Source organism: Octopus sinensis, linkage group LG2 (genome assembly GCF_006345805.1).
Source record: "Octopus sinensis linkage group LG2, ASM634580v1, whole genome shotgun sequence".
Taxonomy (NCBI): domain Eukaryota; kingdom Metazoa; phylum Mollusca; class Cephalopoda; order Octopoda; family Octopodidae; genus Octopus; species Octopus sinensis.
The window spans coordinates 85814056-85841273 of NC_042998.1; the positions used below are offsets into that span (position 1 = coordinate 85814056).

General features: G+C 38.5%; 1 protein-coding gene and 1 long non-coding RNA gene across 3 annotated transcripts; one reads left to right on the top strand and one right to left on the bottom strand.

Annotated features, from left to right (window-relative positions):
• Positions 1–7888: 7888 nt before the first annotated feature.
• LOC118768456 lies at positions 7889–20068 on the bottom strand. Its single transcript, XR_005004302.1, has 3 exons — positions 19986–20068; positions 17261–17265; positions 7889–7900 (listed from the first exon to the last, which is right to left on the bottom strand). It is a non-coding gene; the product is annotated as an uncharacterized LOC118768456 (long non-coding RNA).
• On the top strand, positions 10307–26697 carry LOC115232328 (rhomboid-related protein 4). Of its 2 annotated transcripts, none has more exons than XM_029802151.2 (6): positions 10307–10462; positions 14844–15330; positions 20124–20270; positions 22175–22255; positions 24076–24267; positions 25342–26697. In XM_029802151.2, the coding sequence occupies exons 2-5, from the start codon at positions 14874–14876 to the stop codon at positions 24207–24209; spliced, it is 819 nt and encodes a 272-aa protein (XP_029658011.1). In that variant the 5' UTR covers positions 10307–10462; positions 14844–14873; the 3' UTR covers positions 24210–24267; positions 25342–26697. The 2 variants fall into 2 exon arrangements, with proteins under 2 accessions (XP_029658011.1, XP_036370882.1); XM_036514989.1 differs by lacking the exon at positions 10307–10462 and adding an exon at positions 11701–11905.
• The last annotated feature ends 521 nt before the right edge of the window (positions 26698–27218 follow it).

The window sequence follows — 27218 nt, forward strand, 5'->3', positions numbered from 1 at the left end:
TTCTCTTACTAGTATTATAAGAAATATATCAGGCATTCTCTGTCACTCACCTTCATCATCAGCATCTTATATTCCACTTTTCAATGTTTGCATTGGTCAGATGAAATTTGTTGAGGCAGAGCTTTTCTACAGTCAGAAGCACTTCCTGTCACCAATCTGCACTTGCTTCTAAGCATGGTAATATTTCCTCATGGCCATATGTGTTTAGCAAAAAACTAAAGAACAGCCTCACTCATATTCTGATGATGCTCAACTACAACCATTGTATGATGTCAAGATATGGCTGTACATACTGTATTCATATATTATTATGAATTTGTATGCATATCTATGACAGGCTTCTTTCAGTTTCCATCTATCAAATCCACTTATAAGCCTTTGGTTGGACTTGGGCTTATAGTAGAAGACACTTGCCCAAGGTGTTGTGCAGTGGGACTGAACCTGAAATCATGTTGGGAAACAAACTTCTTAATAACACAACCTTGAATTGAAGGCCAGTTTTAATATATTGTTGATGTGATTGCCAGGAAAGCTCCTCAGTTAAGGCCTATCTTTTGCTGCAACTTTGAAGGTTTTTAGTTGCCTGTTGTCTATAATTAGAAGTGTTTCCTTTGTATATAAGCATGTGTTGTTGAAGGTGATGAGGTTAGCATATCATCATTAGAGAATGCTTCAGAGATCTCTGTTCAGGAAGTTTACATACTTGATGCATCTGGGTTGCATGTGGATGGTATTTGTGTATGGAATGTTAAGAGAGGAGTGAAGGATGGGTGTTGTTAGGGTGACAGGAAGTAGATCGTCAATGTCCTGGAAGAAGTGTGGGAGGGACTAAAGAAGTTTCTGGCATTCTGGCATTACAAAGATGTGTAGGACATAGAACTTCCATTGGCACACCATGGGATTATCTGAGGTAAGATACAAGACAGATTTAGGTGAGATACAAGACAAGTGGTTAATGTTAGAAATCATTATTATTCTAATTATATAAGGCAGTGAGCTGGTAGCTAGCACACCAGACAAAAAGCTCAGCAGCATTGCATCTGTCTCTATATCCTGAGTTCAAATTCCACCGAGGTTGATTTTGTCCTCCATCTTTCTGGAGTTGATGAAATAAGTACAAGTTTAGTACTGGGTTGATGTTATTGGCTTATCCCCTTCTCCAGGATCTCAGGCCTTGTGCCTATAGCAGAAAGGATTTTTATTCTAATTATAAGCAGTGATGGGTGGCAGAATCTGTAGAGCAACGAAATAAATACCTTGTGGTATTTAGGTGTGTTTCTGTATGTTCTGAGATCAAATCTTGCTCGGGTTAATAAAATAAATATCAGTGAAGCACTGAAATTCAGAAAGAGATGACTGGGTACAGCTGTTTCGATACTGATGGTCTGGCATGATTGACTGGACATTCAGCTTGTTTTGGTGACAGTTCATTTTGGCACTGGAAGCAAACAAGCATGCACTGATGCATGTGGACATGGTGTTTGGCATGGCCACATGTCCGAGATAGGAAGCTGTCTGCTAGGGAGAGAGAGCACTGTGGTTCACGCAGTGCTGACCCTCGTGTGCTGGTGAAAGGTAGTGTTTCTTTTTGACTCCGCATGTGTTGTGCTGAAAAACGTGTTTATATTCTTGAATGTGATAAAGTGTAGAATTAGATTATTATCCTGCTTCCAGTTACTGTGTTACTGCCAGGATTTGAAAAATAGAGCAGATTTTCCCCCCTTATTTTGTGATTTAGTGGGGATTTTTGAAAAAACAAGGGGGTATTTGCAGCGGTGTTCAGTGAACAAATTAAACACTACCCGGCAGTGGCTAAAACACAACCCAATCAAGTTTATGTATAAATATTATTTTTATATTTTTTACACAGTATTAAAACAACGGCTAAAAATTTTCTGCAGCAACAACACCTCAACTAATTTTATCTACATGCCGCCACTATTCTCTACAAATTTCCTGATGTGTTAGAATATTTCATATACAAGTATATCTATCTAAACAATGTGATCAAAGGGAGCAAAGTAGGTAATGGAAGTATGTGTGTATTTCAGGAGTTTTTGCTCCTTATTTAGCTCTATACCCAACCCATTACCCATCCACAAACACATTGCTTAAATGGCCACCAAATATAGTGGTGTAACATAATTGAACAACCAAACCCTCATTGTTAAAACCAATGCTAATTCATTACTTCTGCTACTTTCTACATTCTGAGGTGCAATGGCCCAGTGGTTAGGGCAGTGGCTTCGCGGTTCTAGGATTGCAGTTTCGATTTCCAGACCAGGTGTTGTGAGAGTTTGTTGAGCAAAAATACCTAAAACTCCATGAGGCTCCGGCAGGGGGTGGTGGTGAACCCTACTGTACTCTTTCACCACAGCTTTCTCTCACTTTTCCTGTTTCTGTTATACATGTATTTCAAAGGGCCAGCCTCGTCACACTCTGCGTCATGCTGAATCTCTCCAAGAACTATGTTAAGGGTACATATGTCTGTGGAGTGCTCAGCCACTTGCACGTTAATTTCATGAGCAGGCTGTTCTGTTGGATCAGATCAACTGGAACCCTCGTCATCATAACCGACAGAATGCCATGATGACATTCTGATTGCAATTTCTTGTTGGGTTGATTAAATATGTCATGCTTGAGAAGAAGACCCATCAAGCTGAGCAAAGTCACAGTCATGGCAGATGCCAGTGTCATGCAAATTGATGGTACGTAAAAGCACCTATTACACCCTCGGTGTAGTTGGCATTAGGAAGGGCATCCAGCTGTAGAAAATCATATCAAATCAGACTGGGGTCTGGTGCAGCCTTTACACTTGCCAGCCTGGTCAAACTGTCCAACCCATACTAGCATGGACAACAAACGTTAAATGATGATGATGATGATGAAGTCCTGGGATCCATATAAATGATAAGGCTCCTCTCCCTAGACTACTGCTTTACTGTATTCAATCACTTTCCTCTTTTCTTAAAGAGGTCAAATCCCATGAAGGCCAATGTTGTCTTTTATCCTTTCAGTTGTCAGTTTCAACATTTATAGGTCGGTATCTGTAAGAACATGGTCAAGGAAGAACTTTTGATGGTCTCCTGTTCAGGTTCGGAGGGACTGGGTAAAGTGTTTAGAGGAGGATCTGGGAATAAGGTTAGATAGAAAAACAAGGAGTGGGCTTGACAATAATGATATACAATAGCAAGTTCAGAGGCCAGGTGACATCATTAGGGCTGGTGGCATGAAAAATGCATTCAGTACACACTGTAAAGTGGCTGGCATGAGGAGAGGGTGCACAAGGGCTACATAGCCCTAGGCCAACCAAGGCCTTCATCATCATCATCAGCGTTTAACGTCCGTTTTCCATGCTGGCATGGGTTGGACGGTTTGGCTGAGGTTTGGAAAGCCAGTAGCTGCACCAGGCTCCAATCCTGATCTGGCAATGTTTCTACAGCTGGATGCCCTTCCTAATGCCAACCACTATGAGACTGTGGTGGGTGCTTTTTACATGCCACAGGCACAGGAGTTAGTCAGATGGCCCTGGCATTGATCATGTTCAGATAGTGCCACCAGCACAGGAGCCAGTCAGGGGGCATTGGCATTGGTGGGATTTGGTAGATGAAAGAAGCAAGTGTGTGTGTGTACATGTTCATTGACTGCCATTGCTTGACAACTGGTGTTGGTCGGTTTATGTCCTTGTAATCTAGCAGTTCAGTAAGGGAGTCTGATGGAAGAAATAAGTACTGTGGTTGATTTGTTCAATTAAACCTTTCAAGGCCATACCCTGGCATGGCCATAGCCTAGTGACTGAAACAAAATAAAAGATAATTAATAGGTGCAGGTGTGTGACAAGAAACTTGCTTTCTAACCACATTGTTTAGGATTCAGTCCCTTCTAGTTTTCTACTATAGCCTCGCACTGAACAAAGCTTCCTGAGTGGATCTGGTTGACAGCTGTGGAGTGCTCAGTCACTTGCATATTAATTTCAGGAGCAGGCTGTTAGGTTGGCCATATCAACTGGAACATTTGTCACCAGAACTGATGGAGAGCCAGGACAATACCAGTAAACAGAAAGGCAGTGAGCTGGCAGAAACATTAGCATGCTGGGCAAAATGCTTAGTGGTATTTTGTCTGCCATAACATTCTGAGTTCAAATTCTGCCAAGGTCAACTTTGCCTTTCATCCTTTCGGGGTCGATAAATTAAGTACCAGTTATGCACTGGAATCGATATAATTGACTTAATCCCTTTGTCTTTCCTTATTTGTCCCCTCTGTGTTTAGCCCCTTGTGGGCAATTATGAAATAAGAAACTGAAAGAAGTCTATTGCACATGTGTATATCTATGTGTGTGTCTTTGTATCTGTTTGTCCCTTCATGCTGCTTGACAACCAGTGTTGGTGTGTTTATGTCCCCATGACTTAGCTGTTCAGCAAAAGGGACCAATAAAATAAGTACCAGGCTTTAAAAAAAACTAAGCACCTGAGTTGATACATTCAACAAAAAATTCTTCAGGGTGGTGCCCCAGCACAGCCACGGTTTGGTAACTGAAAAAAGTAAAAGATCAAAGATAATTCTTTATAATTTTGGCATAAAGTCAGCTATTTTGAGGGGAGGGGGTCAAGTTGATTGCATCAACCCTGGTACTTTTATCTTCTCCAGATAAATACTGCAATTAATTACTACTTCTGCTGCATATAACAGATTTTTATTCAGCTGAGCTGTTAAATGCAATGACAGATTTCTCAATCATGGTTTTTTTATATCAATGACAATGGATTTTATCTTAGCATGTGGTTGCCAGGCTATTCATACAACTGACAAAGCCCAAAGACGCAGAAATGAGTATCTGTCAATAGCATTCTCACCACTGCTGCCTGAAGATTTTCATCATTGCTACCCATCTGCTTGTGTTATTTAACAGGACATTATGTGTGCGTATGTATATATATATATACATACAGTAATATATATATATATATATATATAATGCAAATAAGAAAATGGAGAAACAATTTAGTTGGTTCATATATATATATATTGTCCTTGTACAGAGGCCATCCGGACTCCCATTTGTGCCGTGAACAGGGATTTATCTTCTCTCTTCGCTCCTTTGCGTCACATGGGCTCAACTCTCCTCTCTCCCCCTCACATCTATTTCCTCCCACCCACCTCCCCTCTCTTGCTCCGACTCCTACTTCTTCTCTTCACTCCTACTCTTCACTCTTACCCACCTTCCCCCTTCATCACCTCTCTCCCTCATAATCCAACCCCACTCCTACACAATCCAACTCCACCTTCCCTATCCATCCCATCCCTTACACCCACTCCCATATACTCTACCTCTACCCCATCCTCAGCCTACTCACATACCCCACCTCTACCTCCACCCTCAGCCTAGCCACACCCCCACCCTTGCTTTACCCACTCTTGCCTCCCCAACTCTCAACACCATCACATCACACCACCATGCACACACTGATACTGACCACTTCCCAGACCCACAGCCACACGCCTACACATACACACATCAAAGACACCAGCCCTCTTCCACATGACCATACATACTCTCTTATACATACGCATGCGCACCTTCGTTTTGGGATCACCACTACTTTATTATCTCCCCTTCTTCCTAGCTCTCCTCTGTGACCCCTCTGTCCGGCATTCGCTATGATACATATATATATATATATATATACATAAGTGCAGGCATGGCTGTGTGGTAAGAAACTTGCTTCTCAACCACATGGTTCCATGTTCAGTCCCACAGTGTGGCAACTTGGGTAAGTGACTTTCACTATAGCTTTGGGTTGACCAAAGCCTTGTGACTGGATTTGGTAGATGGAAACTGAAAGAAGACTGTTATACGTTAGAAAGGGCATCTAGCTGCAGAAACCATGCCAAATCAGACTGGAACTTGGTGCAGGTTCCCAGCTTACCAGTTTTTAGTCAAATCGTCCAGCATGGAAGCCTTAAATGATGATGATCATAATGTGTGTGTCTATGTGCATCTGCCCACTGCTTGACAACCAGTGTTGGTGTCCCCGTAACTTAGCGGTTCGACAAAGCCAGAAACAAAATAATAAAATAAAAAGATATATAAACATATATATATATATATATATATATAGATAAGATATATAGGCGCAGGAGTGGCTGTGTGGTAAGTAGCTTGTCTACCAACCGCATGGTTCTAGGTTCAGTCCCACTGCGTGGCACCTTGGGTAAGTGTCTTCTACTATAGCCTCGGGCCGACCAAAGCCTTGTGAGTGGATTTGGTAGACGGAGACTGAAAGAAGCCCGTCGTGTATATGTATATATATATATATGCGTGTGTGTGTGTTTGTGTGTCTGTGTTTGTCCCCTAGCATTGCTTGACAACCGATGTTGGTGTGTTTATGTCCCCGTCACTTAGCGGTTCGGCAAAAGACACCGATAGAATATGTACTGGGCTTACAAAAGAATAAGCCCCGGGGTCGAGTTGCTCGATTAAAGGCGGTGCTCCAGCATGGCCGCAGTCAAATGACTGAAACAAGTAAAAGAGTAAACATAATAGATAGATAGATAGATAGAGAGAGAGAGAGAGAGAGAGAGCGCGACAGACAGACAGGAAATATGTTATAACGTGTGTCGTTATATATAACGTGTGTCGGCTGCTAATCATTTCTATTTTCGTCTGCCACGTCCTTTCCGTTTTGCACCATTACGTGACGTCCGCTTTATGTTGTCATTCATATTCGGCTTGATTACGTGCGCGAGCGCACGGGCATGTTTTGAAGGAAGAATAAAATGTTTCTCGCCTATACCCAGAAAATATGGGTGGCTGTGTGATTAAAACGTTTACTTCCCAACCGTGTAATCATGGATTCAGCCCCATAGTGCAGCATCTTATCAAATGTCATATAGCCCTGGGCCGACAGAAGCCTTTAGAGTGGATATAGATGACGGGAACTGGAAGAAAATCATCGTGTATATAATAGTATAAAGACACATTCATGGATGTGTGTATGTGTGTGTCTATACTTTCCTCCTACCACAGCTTGACAACCAGTGTTGGCTTACTCTTTTACACTTTTACTTGTTTTAGTCATCTGACTGCGGCATCGCCTTTAGTCGTGCAAATCGGCCCCAGGACTTACTCTTTGTAAGCCTAGTACTTATTCTATTGGCCTCTTTTGCCGATCCGCTAAGTTACGGTTGTCAAGCGATGTTTGGGAACAAACACAGACACGCAAACATATACACACACATACATATAGACGACGGGCTTCTTTCAGTTTCCGTCTACCAAATCCACTCACAAGGCTCTGGTCGGCCCGAGGCTATAGTAGAAGACACTTGCCCAAGGTGCCACGCAGTGGGACTGAACCCGGAACCATATGGTTGGTAAGCAAGCTACTTACCACACAGCCACTCCTCCGCTTGTTTACATCCTCGTAAGTTAGAAGTTCGGCAAACGAGAACGGCAGAATATGTACTGGGGTCAATTCGTTCGACCAAATTCTTCAGGGCAGTGCCCCAGCATGGCCGCAGTCATCTGCCTAACGAGTAAAATAGAATGACCATGGTCAAAGGGAAGTAACTCCTACAATGAAAATAGTCAAAGCGGCGAACTGGCAGAATTGTTGGGGGCGATAAATTAAGTACCAGTTACGCACTGGTCGATGTAATCGACTTAATCCCTTTATGTTTAGCTCCTTGTTGGCAATAAAGAAAAAAGAATCGTTAGCATGCCGGGAAAATGCTTTGTGACATTTCGTCTACCTTTTTGTTCTAGGTTCTAATTCCACCAAGGTTGACTTTGCCTTTCAGCCCTTCGGAGTTGATAAAATAAGTACTTGAATACTAGAGTCGATGTAATAAATTTACCCACAACTACCACCACCACACTACCGAAATTGCTGGTCTTGTGCTAAAATTTGAAACCAATATTAAAATCATTTAGTGTATTGGCAGAATCTTTAGATAAAATGCTTATCTTTGGGTAAAATGCTTTGCAGTGTTTGTTTCGACTCTACGTTTTGAATTCGAGTTCTGCAGTGGTCGACTTCAACATTCATTCCTTTCGGCGAAGATAAATAAAATACCAGACGAATACTGAGGTTACTGGTATCAGTTTATCCCTTCCCAAATATCCGGCCTTACGACTGATAGACACGAAGTAGTTCGCTAATACACCTCAACTTCTGGCCCACAAACATGTTGTTTTCTTACTCTGTGTTTATTATTGATACTACAATTGCCTTTGGTCCTCGTCGTATACTAGTCTCATGGCATTTCTGCTCAGGTTCTAACGATTAATAATAATAATAATATTGAAATTATTGTATACAGTGCTCAAGTGCACCACAACTTGTCAAAATGTGCGTATAAAGTATATGCAGTAATGTACAAATGTCTGGAAAGCGAACAGTGTATGAGTCAGATACATGCTTGCGTGCGTATGGAGGGGAGAAAATCAGGTGTAGTGTTAGCGAATCTCAGGAAGCATAGAAGTTTTGAAAGATGCAGTGCTCCGACAACTAACAACTAATGCCGGCAGTCTGTTCCATGCTTCAGCAACTCTTAGCGTGAAAAAATGTTTCTGAAAGCCATGGGAGCGGTGCTGTTTTCTGACTTTGTAAACATGTCCACGGGTGTTAGACAGGTGGAGTTTGAAAAGGTGCTCAGAGTAATTGTTTGTAAGATGGTTAATAATTTTATGGGTGTCTGCCAAGTCAGCTGCCAGACCGAGAGACCACCTAAACATGTTTGGGGAAGAGTTTGTTTTCGGAGAAAATTTCGTCTTCCCTGTCACCACAGCTACAAGACAAAATCACGTTTAATACCTAAACACATATAGAACATCCAGGCTGTAGCATAGCTGGGAGAAAGTGAAGAGCGGTCTGCCTCGGGTGGTACTATTGGGGTTCGCTGTATAAATTTATAAATCCTCGCGGTGGGGAGACCCAAGGGTTGCCTGGCCCGCACACACTCCAGTTTCACCATTGCATCTCAGACAACAACTACAACGGCGCCCTAAGGGAACACCACTTCTCTTACATAACCCAGAGAAACAGAAAAAAAAACCTCAAACACATACAAGAATGTCTGTAATATCAAAAACACATATAATCTGCTGAAATGCAGAGCGTCAGTAATAACTGCAGAGGCGCATCAACTGTCGTGCCCCGATCTTGTCCGCCTTTACTGTGATCACTCTCGAATTCTATGGGTGTACAGACAAGGGTAGTCAGTGTAACATGTCTGAGTTGTCATACTGCTCTCCATATGATTCATCACTGCAGGTAGGCGTGTAGTTTAGTCTTTAGCGAGACGAAGGCATGTTTAACTATGAAATCAGATCCGTGGTTCACACCATGTCTTTCGGTGAACAACCTATATGCCACGAATAACAACGGACTTTGGTGAAGCTTAAAAGGGAAACACTACGAAGTCGTTCAATCTGCAATCAATAGCAACCATATTCTCCGCTAATCACTATTGTTTTTAAAAAGAACACATTAGATACGGTAGTTCTAACTGAAATCTGAATAAAAGAATAGTTACAATGGGAAAGTCTTTGAGCATAGGTCTATTCAATCTTCGTAAACTGGGACTAAACTCTAACAACGAGGGAACGACGGAGCTTCTACGCTGTCCCTCGATTACTGATTGCAGCTTAGTCAGAGGTAGAAGGGCAATGATCATGATCTTGTAGAAAGTCGGTGACTTTTCGTATTACGTCCATACAGTTGAAGACAACATAAAAGGAAAACAACTGACAAACCATTGCACGGTACACTAGTCTTTATTTCATAGATTCCCAACTATGCAATATTACACAATAGAAGGGGCATGGAATTTCATCAAAAGCAAAGATCGTGTCATGCATAGAGACTTCAGATACTTGCTTTCTAGAAATATGGTAAGGGCGATCTTCCTACGAAACTGTGATTTATGGCGTAATGGCTAGACAATTGTTTCCTTTCATTTTGTTGTTTGTTATTTGTACATGAAACAAAAGATTGTTCATAGGGCTTCCGAGACTAGAACGAGGAAGGAAGAAAGTACAACTCATGGTGTTGCTGCTGTAGAAAGCTGCACATTAAGTTCTGCCCAAGCGATGTGGTCAGAATATTGAACTTAGTAAATGGCTTTCACGGTTTAATAATGGAAATTGCAGCTAAAATCCCTCTTAAACTGTTGACTCCCAGCTATATATAAAGGACATACAGGATATAATATGCCATTAATCGATAAAATCTGCCGAACCATGGTAAACGAGGAGCTAAACAGTAATTCCTGTATGGGTCATGCTGCCCACTCTTCTGTAAATAAACGTAAAAAACAACAATAACGAAACAAACAATTGCCAGTTATCTCCCCTGTAATAGTTGCCATGATTTGAGAAATTATTTCTCAAGTGTTGTTTCATCGATCATTTGGCCTCAGAACCAACAGACATATTACTATACAGGTTTCCCGATATTTCGTAAATATACAATTTACTCATATTACTATTTAAGAAACCAGAAATTATTATGAAGTTGTCAAATATGTACATAAACAACCACTACCCGTACACACAGAGTCTAACATAGGAACGACAAAAATTCTAACGATGTCTTATTCTATATAAAATATCCTATAAAACGTCAGCTAAGTTAGTTTAATTAGCCTCAGTGATCACAGGCTCCTTCATTAGCTAATCAAGTATTACTTAACACTATGCACGTGTGAAATCACCGAATGCCTACATAAATTCCAAGTTGTTCTGTTTTATATCTAAAATTTACCATAAATGGTGATTAACGCAGTTTAATTTTACAAGTCACTTATATAAAATGATGGTTTATTTCTAAACTGGGTGAATATGGTATGTCTTTTTTTTTATATGGTCCTGTTTGTTTCGTACCGGCGGCCGTTTACGTTACATATTCGACAACTTTTTCATAGCTATTATTCTCTTAGTCTATAAATACTACTTCCACCTGCAAGCCTTATTTGTAAAATTGTTTTATTTATACTCTGTGATCAAATCCGACACTTCTCACTTTTTTTCTGTTTTTAAATAATCTTTTTTTATTCTAAGTCTATAATATTCCTGTAATATTATTTTAATACAAAAATGTTTATAAATTATTTTTTTTTGTATAAGTTAACTTCTTGAAATTCGATTGACAGAAAGAAGCATGGTACTTTCGTTTAAAGAACATAAATCAGTAATTATTTGTTTCTTTTCTGTGTTTGATATTTTTTCATTTTTAATATATCGCTTGACTAAAATAAACAAACAATCTGTCTTTTTGGAGACCGGTGTCTAAGACGAATCTCCTCCACGGAAAACACGACCGGGGTATAGTGGAAAATACAAATATGATTTTTATCGGAGTTTCGGATCTAGGAATTCATACTTCTGTATATGGATATGTTTGTATCAAAGTAGATGTAAGAGTGAAGATGATGTGTGGTAGTGGTTGTGTTTGTCAGTTGTTTGGTAAACAGGGTTACGTACCATATTGTCGACTGTATTCAACTTCTAACTAAGAATCTATTTATACGCATTTCTAACAGGAACATGCACTGAACAACTTTGTGTGCCGCCAAATAAGCGGTGTGTGTGTGCGCTTCATGGATATATCAAGGATTGAACAGACAGAACACAAGGAGAAAAAGTTAGACGAAAACTGAGCAAACGGGAAGCTTAACGGACGGGGAATATAGACAAAGACACGATACACGACATATTCGCAGCAGAGTTTTCCTCGTCAGTCAATGAACCAAAATATCGTGGTTTCGCGCAAAGTAATTTGAGAGTTGCTGTCCATGGAAACTCTCATATGCTGATCATTTTGTTCTCATAGCCGAATCTCTGGCAGAATTAAAGAATAAATTCCAGACATGGAAGCTAACTCTAGTATTAAGGGGTCTAAAGGTAAATTTAACAAAGTCTAAAGTTTTTATTAAGTTAGAAAGAAAACAGGACCCTGATATCTTCAGGGAATTATCTTGATTGATATGCAAAGAAGGAGTAACTATAAAATCTATATGCTGTATCCAACTCAGTGTAAGCAATGGATGCATGAGGTGTAGTAGAATTATTGGCAGATTAACTAAGAAAGTATGCTTCATATACAACAGATGCACTGGAGCAGCACATACCTAGAGCACACTAGAAATAAAATTCCCTTACATGCCCAGATGGCTGATTAGAAGCAGTCAATAGTGTTTGCTCTCTAGAGGATGTATTTAGCAAGGCAGGTGGTTGCTCTGAAAGTATCGTAGCCTTGGTAAGAGTAGGCTGGAAAAAGTTTTTTCTCTTAGAGTGAGGGGTAAAATATGTGTGTTTGAACTTCAATACTGTTTAGTAGTGACACATGGGCCTTGAATGCAGGGGACTTGAGAAGACTGGAAAGAAATAAAGGAGTGTGCTCCATTGTGTAAATGGGCCTGAATTTTATAGCACAAATGTACTGAGAAAAAAACTAGACATAAGAGAAATTAGATGTGCAAAAAAGAAGACTGTGATGGTATGGATATGTGATGTATATGGATGAAGACAGCTGTATAAAGAAGTGTTGATCACTTAAGGTGTATGAGGAAGACCCAGAAAAACTTGGGATGAAGAGGTGAAGGTGATCTCAAGATCTTGGACCTCACAGAAGAGTTAACATGGGACTGGGATGACTGGCAATATTTAGTCCTCAAGAAGTACCCAACTTAATGAAACTGTTTTGGAAGTGTTGTGTGTGTGTGTGTGTATATATATATATATATGGGAACAACTGGGCCCTTTGCCTAACTTCGTCTTCAAGACACCACTCTCACCCTTCAATACTCTAACTGCAGCTTTTCCATGATACCACTAATCTTTCTCTCTGATGGGGGTGGGGCGCACATTTCACTTCTTCACTTGATATACATCCCTCATCTTTAATACTGTCCTCTCCACCCGAACCACCATACCATCTCACCTCCACTATCTAATGTCTTTTACTCTTTCCATGCATTATGTCTATTTCTCCTCCCTTGTGCTGTTGCAACCTACCCAACCACTTGTCATCTCTGTCTGTCTGTCTCATCTTTCCCTTGTCTGCTGTACCATCTTTACTATTCTGCTACTCTTCACCCTCATGTTGGTCTCTCCCACCCCTTAACCACCATTCCCTACATCCATCCCTCAACGTTATCTAATCCCTACAATAGTCACCTAGTCTACTCTATCTCCCCTACTTATCATCCACTCAACACTTGTTCTTCATTCATGATATAGCCCCCTCAATCTCTCCCTCTCTCCTATACTTTAGTAACCTCTGCCCATCTACATTTCCAGTTCTTCTATCTCCATTCACTTCTTTTTCTTTTGTACCGTGAGGGTCCACCCATACACTGCAGCACCGCTGTTCTTATCTTACCCCTGCAACCCCCTCTAAAATATAAGTACCCTGAAACTCCTCTACTGGAAGAAACCTCTTCTGCTCTGGCCCTTTCTTTAATCCTTCATTTCATTGCATAAAGTCACCTCTCTCAGGGCTCATAGTCTCGCAGGCATTATGATAGCCTCACTAGTGCTGGTGACATGAATAAAGGACACACTGTAAAGCGGCTGCTGTTAGACAGATGAGCACAATACAGTCCTTGGGCCAATGCAGTCCTTCGGCCTTGTGAAACCACCCAGTCCATGTCAGCATGACCATTAAATGGTTGTTATCACTATTAAGGTGGTCAACAGGCAGAATTATTATCATCCTCATCATCATTTAAAGTCCATTATCCATGCTGGCATGGGTTTGATGGTTTGAACAGAGCTGATAAGCTGTAAGGCTGCACCAGACACCAGTCTGATTTGGCATGGTTTCTTTGGCTGGATGCCCTTCCTAATACCAACCACTCTGAGAGTGTAATGGGTGCTTTTATGTGCAAAATGCATAGTGGTATTTCTTCTGGTTTCATTCTTTTGGCGTTGATAAAAATAAAGTAGCAGTCAAGTACTGGGGTTGATGTAACTGACGAACCTCATACTCCTAAAATTACTGGTCTTGTCTCAAAATTGGAAACATTATTATTGAGTGAGAAAGCAATGAATGTCATCAAAGTGATACTGGAGTACAAATATACGAAGCCCAATATACCCATCATGACTACCTGTTTGATAAGGGGTATACCAGGCACATGCATCACAACCATATATGCATGACCTGGTGACCTCATATCAAGATAAACAGTGCATGACCTTGCAGGTGGGGCCCAGTTGGAGTTTTCCTCATGTTGAGTAGTCCATCCTGCTCAAAAGGTCCCTGAATAAGACTTGTTTAAGGATGTTGAATAAAACACCCATGTTTCCAAACGTGAATTATTCAAACCCCCAAAGAATTCCTCTTGACACATGGCTATGATGCTCCCCTACTACTTCTACTCATGATCAGAGATGCACATATCGTCAGCCACCAAGGGACATGCTCAACTGGTTATGGTCAAGCAAATGACAAGCAAAACTGTTGCATTGAGCAGAATATTTGCCATAGCCCTATTATTGTTGTTGCTGTTGTTAAGATGGTGAGCTGGTAGAATTGTTAGCTTGTTGGATGAAATGCTTAGTAGTATTTTACCCATTGCTACATTCTGAGTTTGAGGTCGGCTTTGTTTTCATCCTTTCGGGCTCAATAAAATAAGTACCAGTTGAACACTGAGGTCGATGTAATCATTTCATCCCTTCTCCTAAATTTGCTACCCTTGTAGCAAAATTTGAAACCATTATTATTATTATTACCATCATCAGTATTATTATTATTATCATCAGTATTATTATTATTATCATTATCATCAGTATTATTATTATTATTCTAATTGATTATTTTCTTTTTTATTTTTAGTTTGTGTTTGGATGATCTGACCTTTCAACGATGGATAGAAGAGGCAGAGGTTCCTTCTTCATTTTACTACAGTTACTTAATCATCTAATGTATCTTGGTGGCTTTTCTGTAATCCCACCAGTTACATTATTTGTCACCTTAGTGAATGTAGCTGTTCACTTTGAGAACTTCTTTATGCCCGTATCGATTTTCCCATCAGTAGAAACTGCTTGCATCAGTGTGTTTCATGTATGGACTCATTTGCAATGGAAACGACTAATCTATGGAGCATTTTTCCATCTCGATGATCTACATCTTTATTATAACATGGTTTCTTTCCTTTCGAAAGGTATCCGCCTAGAAAAAAGGCTATCATCACAACACTTTGGATTTTTATTGGTATTTTGTACTGTAGCTTCAGGTGTCGTTCTTATTGCACTAAATATTTTAATGATGATATTAACTAATGATACTTCCTATGAACTGACTTGTGCTGTTGGTTTCTCAGGTGAGTTACTATTGAATGCATTTAAGCACACAATCATATATAGATATGCACTGAATAAAATACACTCATACACATATATCTTAGTCCAGAAGAGATGCTAATAGTAAGAGATATTCTTATTGTTCTGCATATTGGATTCTAAGTGGAGGTGTGAGATATTCTGAAATTGCAAGGCAGTATGCTTGTAAGTATTGAAATTACTATTGAGAGAAATGTGTCTGCAATGATACAGTGGTCTAACCTTCTATGATTGGGAAACATAGAAATACTGTTATGAAAAAGTTTTGAATAAGAATTATGAGTGGAATAGCGAGTGCTGCCTTAAGTTGAATTAATGAGATGTTAGAAGGTTAATAAGATTATGAAGATGACAAAAGCAGTGGAAGGTATTGATCAATAAGGGTTGTTTTCTGAGATGCTGAAAGTATCAGACTAAACAGGCTGAATGCCAGTAGCTCACTTAATATGCGGTGCTATCTCAAATAATTGTTATATACTATAAGGGCAAGATGATACACTAGATAGGAGCAGTTATGGAATTCTTAAACTTCTAAGCCAAACCTTTAAATCAGAAATTTTTTAGTAAAGTTAGGTTTGGGGAACAACAGGTGCCATATTTCTGGTAAAGCAACTGTAAGAAATGTTCTTAGTTAAGAACAATTAGCTCCAATTTGAATTTGTTGATTTGTGGAAGACCTTTATCAGTATCCCACACTTTGTAGTCTACTGGCAGCAAGTTCATAGACAAATTTAGTGATCACCTAGCTGTTCACTAGACATTGGTGTTTTACTCACTTATATTCACTATAGTTCTGCAGGATAAAGAAAATCAAGATTTGGTAATCGTTAAAACTTTGATATGCTAAGGACTTTTTTCAGATTGCAAAATATTTTAAAGAGTTGCAGAGAAAGTTCTGAAGCATTTAAGCATAGCTTAGAGTTCAAACACCTCATAACAGAATATAAGGTTTTAGAATAATCTGTCTTTGTTCTACATGTAGGAAGTAAATAGGTAGAAACTTATAAATTTTTGTCTGTTTTATCTCTAAATTTGTAAATAGCACCTTGTTACAAGTTTGTAGCGAGCTGGTTAATATATGCTCATGTAAGATATATGTACACACATTCATATGCATTTGCTTCTCTACATGGTATCTTGGGCAGGTGTTTTCTAGTATAGCCCCAGGTTGACCAAAGTCATGTGAACAGATTTGGTCAATGGAAACAGAAATATGTATCATCATCATTTAACATCTGTGTTCCAAACTAGCAAAGGTTGGACAGTTTGACAAGATTCGATGAGACTGCATCCTGTTCTGGTGTTTGTTTCAGCATGGTTTCTACAGCTGAAGGCTCTTCCTAATGTCTGCTACATTACAGTGTATACTGGCTGCTTGTTTCATGTCATCAACACCAGTGAAATTATAACATGGTTTCTTTCCTTGCAAGACTACAAACCAAAAAGTGGGGGAGGGGCACCAGATTTATGTTAGGAGTTAAATTATGTAAATACACACACACATTGTGTGTGTATATGCATGCACATGTGTGTATTTATGTATTTCTTTACATCTGCACTCATGTGAAGGTCACAATGATTGAGCGATCTTGTTGGAAGTACTCTTGTCAATAAATTGTCTACACATTTTGTACTTTCAAAGTTGTGTGGAATAAGAGATCCCTTGCTTGGAAAGCAGATAAGTGTTACATCAGGAAGAGCATCGAGTTGTAAAATGGCACCTCATTCATCCATCATGTAAAAAAAAAAACGAATATATATATATATATGTATATCATCTACCTGCCTACCTACTGACTGACCAACCGATGTCTAAAAATCTAAGAGTCAGAAAAATGACACTCTATTAATCTAAATAGCATGTCTCCCCCACATCTCTACTACTACCTTTGCTCTCAGCTTGACCCTCACCCTTACTGTGGTGGTTCTTTTTGCTCCCAATGCAAGAAACAAATGGTCTAAGAGATATTTTTTTTCTCTGTATGATTTTGTTTTGTGTTTTTTTCACAACAGCCTTAAGATCTGAAAACCAGATGTAGCACTCTCAGACCTCCATCGGTTAAGAACCCATATCATACTATTCCTTTTGACCTTTTCTGATGATTGCTGAGTTTTTTCTCAGCCCCTGGTATGAAACCAATTGGTAAATTGGCCATTACAAGAATTTAATATTGAATTTTATTATTAATGTATGTACACACACATACACACACACACACACATAGTTCTGAAGTGAAGTTGGGGTCTTAATAAAATGAAGACAGTGAACAAGTTAAACTGTTCACCAGATGTTTTTAGTGCAGAAAATGGGAAAAATTCCAGAACTTTCATCTGTTGGCAAATCTGAATAAATATAATGCTACAAGTTAGCAAGATATAGGCATTAGATGTGGGAGGGAAAGGCTGGAGGAAAATGAGATGAATGTTGATAATATGGATGTCATGTTAACCTTTATTGAAGGCTGACCACAAGTGAGCAGAGTGTGTGTGTGTGTGTGGTGAGTATTCAAGACAGAGTGAAATGTGCAGGAGTGATGGTTATGCAAGTATGGTCATGTCACCCTCCTGAGGAAGAACTTATGTCTCTTCATGGTACCTGTTTAGAGAAAGATGGATCTTAGAGGTAAGCATTTTTGCCAAGGACTCAACATAACACCAATAAGAAAATAAAAAAAGGCAAGTATCTCTGCTTTTGGCTAGTTGGCTAAAATATTTCTAACTTATTTCTGTTCCAAATTTTTCCATGTGTGATGAAACTGGTTGTGTGCAATAAATTGGAGTTACCTAGTTTGCACTGCTTTAGTATGGTGAAATATTGGAAGTCATATATTACCATTTGTTTTCTCTTGAAATTCCTCCTGGTTTATTGTTATGTTATATCTGCCAGCCTCGCCTGGCACCTGTGCAGGTGGCACGTAAAAATCACCCACTACACTCACGGAGTGGTTGGCGTTAGGAAGGGCATCCAGCTGTAGAAACATTGCCAGATTAGACTGGAGCCTGGTGGAGCCATCTGGCTTCCCAGAACCCCGGTCGAACTGTCCAACCCATGCTAGCATGGAGAACGGACGTTAAACGATGATGATGATGATGATGATGATGATGATATCTGTGATGAAAATCAGATAATATATTATCATGATTTAAACTCTGCCATCAGATTATTTACCTTTTATTTATTACTTATTTGTTTATCTATTAGGTGGACTTAGCCTTTCATCATTTGAGGTTGATGAAACGTACCAATCAAGTACTGGGGTCAATCCAATCAACTAACCCCTCTTACAAAATTTCATGCCTTGTGCCTAGAAAAAGAAAGGATTATTATTATTATTATTATTATTATTATTATTAAGGCAGCAAGCTGGCAGAATTGTTAGCACACCAGGGTTGATAAAAATAAGTACCAGCTGAGACTGGAGTTGTTGTAATCAACTTAGCCCCTCCCCTGAAATTGCTGGCCTTGTGCCAAAATTTGAAACCATTTATATTATTATTATTTCAGGTAGCAAACTAGCAGAATCGTTAGCATGCCTAACAAAATGCATCGCAGCATTTTGTGTGTTTTTATGCTCCGAGTTCATATTCACCAATGTTGACTTCCCATTTCATCTTTTCAGGGTCGATACAATAAGTACCAGTTGACCACTGGATGGGGTCAGTTTAATTGACTTGTCCCTATAACAAAGAGTTATTACCATGTGTTATTTCTTTCCATTCTAACTTAAAATACTGCTAAGATCAACATGTTCTTTCATTCTTTTGGAGCACTGGTGTCTATATAACTGACTCACCTCTCCCCATGAGATAACTGGCTCTCTGCTAAAATATAAAATCTTTAATTATTATTATTATTATTGAGTGAGAGAGCGGGGCATGCCATCAAAGTGATACTGGGGTAAAATATATGAAGCCTAGTATACCCATCATGACTACCTGTCTGATATGGGTACACCAGGCACATGCATCACAACCATATGTGCACGATATGGTGATCTATCAAGATAAACAGCACATGACTGCAGGTGGGACCCAGTTAGAATTTTAATCAGGCTGAGTAGCCATCCCGCTCAAAAGGTCCCTGAATAAGGGTTAAGTATGTTGAATGAAACACCCATGTTTCCATGGGTGAATTATTCAAATCCCAAAGAATTCCTCTCAACACATGACTACGATGCTCCCACACTACTTCTATTTGTGATCAGAGATGCACATATCAATCATTAAGGGACATGTTTGACTGCTTGTGGTCAAACAATTGACAAGCAAATCTGTGGTATTGAACAAAATATTTACTGTAGCCTATTTTTTATACCCAAAACAAAACAATGTACATGATATCACTTCCGATCAGTTAAGATCAGAACCATGAGTCACTGTCTGGTACTGCATCAGGGCATTATTATTTGTTGTTGTGGTGGTGGTGGTGATGATTTTGTTTATTTGTTTTAAAGTGAATTAGAATTGTTAGAGCACCCGAAAAAATTGCTTTGTGGCATTTCTTTATCTTCTAAGTTCATATCCTGCCATGGTTATCTTCCATGCTTTTGGATTTGATAAAATTAAGCAGCAGTCAAGTTTTGAGATTCATGGTATTCACTAACACCCACTCCCCTCTGAATTACTGGCCTTGTACCTTAGAGACAATTAGCATGTCTTATGATGATTGTTATTATGACAGTTAAGTTGATTAGAAAAACTTCTTTCATATCTAACAGATTAAAAAGATAAATTATTTACAGTAAATGTATGTTCTTTTTTTTTATCTTTACAGCTGTGATATTTGCCATTAAAGTCGTCCTTAATTACATGAATCCACAAGAACAGCATGCTTATGGAGGCTTTTTAATTCCATATAAGTATATACATTGGTTAGAAGTTGTTATGATTCAGCTCATAGTTCCACAAGCCTCATTCTTAGGTAACTATCTGTAATTGTATGCATTTTCTCAATAGTGAATCATTTTGAGAAGTCTCTAAATGTTGTTGAAATAAATAGCTACATATGTGTATGGGTGTAAGCATGGTGGTGTGGTAAGTAGTTTGCCTCCCAACCACATGGTTTCAGTTTCAGTCCCATTGTATGCTGCCTTGAGCAAGTGTCAATAACACTGGGCCAACCAAAGCCTTGTGAGTGGGTGTAGAAAATGGAAACTGAAAGAAGACTGTTATATATGTGTGTGTGTGTGTGTGTGTGTCTGTGTACATGTATCCTTGTGTGTGTGTATGTGTCTTATTATACAGGAATTGTAATAAACAAGTAACACCATCATTTCCAGTCTTCTGTGAAAACATGTCCAGTTATAGGGAAATATTATCTTGCTTAGAAACATACAAGGGTTTGCAACAGGATGGGCATCCAGCCATAGAAAATCTGCCTCAATGAATTCTGTCTGACTCATGCAAGCATGGAGAAGTGGATGTTAAAAATGATGATGATGGTACATACATACACATGATGAAATGTACTGTGCACATCATGGTTTTAGAAGTTGGTACACCTTGTTCCTGCATGTTATAAGAAGCAGCTAAAAGTCTGGTGGTGGGGAAAGGCATTTGGCTGTAAAACACTGCCTTAGAAAAACCATCCAACCCTTGCTTGTATGGAAAAGCAGACGTAAATTACAAATGATGACAAGTATCTATTTTATTGCACTTCAATACTATGATTGGTTAATTGGTCTCTTAGGAAATAGCACCAAAATCTCTCTAGTTAGTAATTACATGCAGGTTTCCTGCACATAAGTCAAAAAATGAGATGGTTATGGCTGGAATCTATTTGTTTATATATCTACTCAATTGGGACTGACTAGGGGTTAAATAATAACACTCCATAAATACACAGCATTAATTTAATCAGCACATTCATCCCAAAGCTATAATGCAGTAACCCTTTTTTTATAAGCCAATAAGAGAGCTTCATCATGTTGGTTGTTCAGCCTGCTAGAAGTAGCAGCCAAATATCTCACAGATGACCTTAATTTGAATGCTAGACCTTTATCTGTTTGCTATTTTAATATCTTCACCTGGTCTTTGAAGCAGGGTGCCTTCAGCAGAACACACTCTGTTGTAAAACAACTGAACATATGTTGGTCCTGAGGTTGAATAACTTGACGTCTCACTGTTGTTTTGTTGCTAACTCACGAGGTGTGGTCCCTTCTGCTCTTTCTTCTGCCACTGTTGAGAATCCTGAAAAAAGTTCATAAGCACTGCCTTTTCTCCTCTGGTCAAGCCATGAAGAAAATATACCCTGCCATTATAAAAATTGGATAAGATAATATATTCTTTATATTTTGTTTTTCACTCATTTCAGTCATTGGACTGCAGCCATGCTGGGGTATCACCCTTAGTCGAGCAAATCAACCCCAGTATTTTTAAAGTTTGGTACTTACTGTATTAGTCTCTGTTACTGAACTGCTTAGTTATAGCTGAAGAACAAACTGTTTACGAAAAGTTGGACAAGTGACAATAGAATTTTTGAGTAAGAAGACATTTTAGCTGAAGTGTACACACTGGGGTAGCAGTCATTTTTTCAGATTGATTACGTATTACATAAATTCATCATTGGCTTAACATCCACTTTTCCATGCTTGCATGGATCAGACACAGTTCATTGAGGTAGATTTTCTATAACTGGCCAGCCTTACTGTCCTCAACCTTCACCTGATTAATAATATTTCTCCATGGCTGGACATGTTTCCACACAAAACTGGAAACAAGCTGTTGTGTCTGTGTCTTAAGATGGTACTTGGGGGAAAGTGTTTATAACAAATATATTTATTGTTTCTAAATATTTGATTGATTTAATTTCTGTTTAACTTTCAGGTCATATATCTGGGATCATTGTTGGTTTGATATACTGTAAAACTCCCTTGAAAGATATTTTCAGCAGAATATTCCCACCAGGTAAAGTATATTTCATAATTGTACAGTGCAGAGAACATGCATGTGTCTGACTGTTGGTTTTTATGTGTGTCAGTGTGTGTGTGCATGTATGTTGTGGTGTGTGTGTGTGTGTGTATATATATATATATATATATATATATATATATATATATATATATATATGTATATATATATATATATCATCATCATCATCATCATTTAGCGTTCGCTTTCCATGCTAGCATGGGTTGGATGGTTCAACTGGGGTCTGTGAAGCCAGAAGGCTGCATCAGGCCCAGTCTGATCTGGCAGGGTTTCTATGGCTGGATGCCCTTCGTCTTCCATGTTGGCATGGGTTGGACAGTTTGATAGTAACTGGTTAGCTGGGAGTTGCCCTGACTTCTATTGTGTTTTGTGGCATCATTTCTATGGCTGGATGCCCTTCCTAACACCAAGCACTTCACAGAGTGTGCTGGGTGCTTTTTATGTGCCACTGTCAAGGGTGCACTTATGCAGCACTGGCACAAATGTGACACTGACACCTGTAAAAGAACAAGCCTCTTTGTATGGATTGCAGAGATTTTACATGACTTGATGTGTATTCTCAAGTAAAATTGTTGCCCTTCATATATATGGACTTGTCCCATTACAGGTGCTGTGCAAATGCAGCCGTGATGTATATGTATGTGTGGGTGTGTATTTAATCCAGAGAAGACAAAGAATGAATTTAGCTCATTATTATTTTGGTACTACTCTGTTTCTATGCTATTGCATCTAAATAGTTATACAATATTTGCAGTTGATTATATTGGAATTGCACTTTTTCTGACTAGCATCAAGATCTGTGCTCTTACATATATGCATAATGTAAAAAGTGATTCAGACAAATTTTCAGGGAATACAAAAATGCAGAAAAGACAACAGATACAGACAAGCTCTACCCTTCATCAGTTGTCAACCAAATGTCATCATAATTTTGACACTGTCTGACTATATTGGATTGGATTGTTTGACAGGAGCTGGCAAGCCGGGGGGGGGGGGGGGGGCTGCACCTGGCTCCCGTCATCTGATACGGTATGGTTTCTATGGCTGGATACCCTTCTTAACCTCAACTACTTTATAGACTGTACTGCCTGCTTTTTATCTGGCACCAGCATGGGTGCTTCTTATATGACGTTAGTACAGGTACTTTTTATGTGGTGCCAGCATGGGTAGCCAATATAAATGTTGGTTGGTTGAATATAATGCTAATAAAGTTAGTGGTCCTCTCGCTCCCAAACCTACAATCTTACAGCTATAAATCCAACACCTGAAATATGAGGCATATTAGCAGGTGCAGGAGTGGTTATGTGGTAAGTAGCTTGCTTACCAACCACATGGTTCAGGGTTCAGTCCCACTTTATGGCACCTTGGGCAAGTGTCTTCTACTGTAGCCTTCGGCCGACCAAAGCCTTGTGAGTGGATTTGGTAGATGGAAACTTAAAGAAGCCCGTGTATATATGTATATATATGTGTGTGTGTCTGTGTTTGTCCCCCCAACATCGCTTAACAACCGATGCTGGTGTGTTTACGTCCCCATAACTTAGCAGTTTGGCAAAGAGACCAATAGAATAAGTACTAGGCTTACAAAAATAAGTCCCGGGGTCGATTTGCTCATCTAAAGGTGGTGCTCCAGCATGACTGCAGTCAAATGACTGAAACAAGTAAAAGAGTATAAGAATGAAAGTTAATACTTAAGTATTATATTGTTGTATGAGAATGTTAGTGAATCTTTTACTATGCTATGGTGTTAATATTGTGTTAATTTAGTAAACACTTCACATTATTTTCTTTTGTTGCAGATCAAAGAAGTGAGAGTGAGCATGAAAATCCATATTCTAGTAATAGATATAATCAATATCCTGGTCACCAACCGCATTATGATGCTTATCAATCTCCATATACACCATATGGGTTCCGCTACAGAAGGTTCTGAAGATATTAAAGAGACACTCTTAATGACAATCTCCTGTTTGTTGAGATCCACTTTTTGGGTAATTGTGCCATTTATTTTCATTAGGAATTTTTTCATATGGGGACACACCTCTCTTTTACCAAGTCCTTCCTTTCCAGGACTGAGACCCTTTGGCATTCGTTCCTCCAATCATGCTTTCACAACACATGTTCATGCTGAATATGGTTTGCTGGAAGGGCCTGCAGGGTTGTGGGAATTGCCCTCACCTCTCCTCTGACTGGCTTTATCATCATCATCATTGTTTTAACGTCTACTTTTCTTTACCTGCTTGAGTCAGACAAAATTCATTGAGGCAGATTTTCTATGGCTGCTTGCCCATCATTTGTCACCAACCCACACCTGTTTCCAAGCAAGATAATATTTCTCCGTAGCCAGACATGTTTTCACAGAATTTTGGAAACAGCTTATGTGGTTGTTATTTGTTTACAATTATTATGCAATTTCAAGACAGAAATACAATCACACACACAATGGGCTTCTTTCAGTTTCTGTCTACCAAATACACTCAAAGCTTTTGTCAGAATGGGCCTACAGTAGAAGGCACTTGTATAGTAAGATTGAACCCGAAAGCAACTGGTTGAGAAGTGAGCATTCTGGCCATGCTAGGATTTAGTTAAACAAATTAACTTCATTAGTAATTTTAAGTACTTTTGTCAATTTCTTTTGCTGAACTGCTAAGTTGCAAGGATGTAAACAAATCAACACTGGTTGTGAAACTGCGTCAACAAATACAAATACACACACACGCACTCACGATGAGTTTCTGGACAGTTTTTGTCTACCAAATTTCACTCACAAGATACTGATCGGCCTTGGGTTATAGTAGAAGACACTTGTCCAAGTTGAACCTGAAATGTGGTTGCCAAGTGAGCTTCTTAATCACACAGATATGTTTATGCTGACCATTAAATGATGTGGTGGGACTAGTCTTTATTTTACAGTTTGTTCAATTAAACCATGTAGAAAAGTGCTTCCTAACCATATTTTTTTTTACTATTGTTCCTTTTGTTCTAACTAATACATTTTCAATTTTACCTTGTTACAATTCAATGCCCCCAATTTTTATTTATTTATTTATTTTATTTATTTGCAGATTGTGCCAGAAGATGTTCAGAGTATTTCTTATTTTTAAAATCTGATCTCCATGTTAAAAGAAATGCAACTTGCTTATTTCCCCTCTACTACTAAATTCATGTATTGGCCCTACTATAACAAATGAATATTGGAATTCAAATGAAACTCTGTATACACATCAAACTCTGAATTACATTATTATGCATTATACACTCACATACACACACACACACACACACACAGATATCCCCTCCTTCCCTAAATTGCATGTGCTTATATATGTTTTGGAGATGTACTAACCAGGCTAGTGATCTGAGACTGTTTTGAAACTAAAGCAATTACAATGTAAAAGATACATTTTATCTTTTGAAAAACACTCAAAAAATGCCAACTTCATTTAAACATTTATTATTTTGTGTTAAAATTTTCCTGGCACTAACTGCAGTGGGATCATGAGTGTCCCAGATTGCATTTGGTTTGATGAAAATTTTGACACCAAATAATATATGTAAGTGGGGTTAACAGTTTTTATGTGATTTTGAATGAGTAATATGTGTCCTTCATACTGTAATGGTGTTCTTATACATACATGCATGCATGCATACATACATATGTACGTATGTATGTATGTGCATGCATGCATAGTAAAATATCATTTAATTAACGTTTTTGGTTGATTGTTTGCATTAGTGGATTGAAAAGAATTTTGCTAAAGAAATCCACAGATGTGTAGTGTTTGCCAGAAAATTGATTGAATGAAACCCTGGTCAGATATGTAATCTTGCTTATCTTTCATGCAAACAAACATATATTAGACTCTATAAGTTAAACACTTTGTGTGTATCACACAAGCACACACATGAAACAAATACATACATACGTATGTATGCAGTTGTCACTGCTATTTGTTTCTAAAACTTAATTTCAAATTAAAATTGAAAACGAAAAAAAAAATTTTTGAATATTTTATTTATTTTTATAATAACGTTCCTTTGAAATTACTAAAAACAATTCTGATAAATAAAATTGAAAACAATAAGATAAAATTCCTGTCTTTAACAAAGTGTTCCTCTAAAACATTTTGATGTATTTTGCTCAAATTTTCAAGAAAATTTATTGCTAAAAAATAAAAAGAAATGTTATTTTTATGTGTAGCTTATTTAAAAAAGTTAAAAACTTGTAAAAAGGGGTATGGTTTCCCTTAGATTTTAACTGTGCAAACTTGAATGAAACTTAGCAATACCCACACCCACCTTTTTGTTTTAATTTTGCTTTATTTGTATATTGGTATCTTATGCTGTTACATCTTATCACTTGAATGTTTTGTCTTGTAATCTATTGTCATTAAAATATACCCTATTTTCTGAATTATTTTTAATTATTTTGTTTTGTTATGATTTCCAGTTGTAACCTGTTCTCTTTACTTCATTATTTTTGTTGTTTATTTTTCCTTGGAAAAGGCAAGTTTCTTTGTTTTTACATCAATTTATTTTCCCTGCTAGCTGAGGTTAAAGAAATATATATTTGAATCCTTGCTCTACTTGTCACCAACCCTTAGTTGTTTACCTACATTTCAAGTATAAGGCCAGCAGTCAAACCCTTGACAGAACAAATAATCACTAATGTAGCTGCACAATTTTTGGAGAAGCATATATGTAAACAAACATGCAAGCACACACCTGTGTAAGCTTCTTTCAGTTCCCATGTACCAAGTTCACTCACAATGCCCAAAACTATAGTAGATGACATTTGTCCAAGATAGTTTATGTTGGGATTGAACTTGAAACCATATGATTGGGAAACAAACTTCCTAATCACACATGGAAAGGCAAAGGCCGATACAGCTTGGCACCAGTGATGTCGCAACTCATTTCTACAGCTGAGTTAACTGGAGCA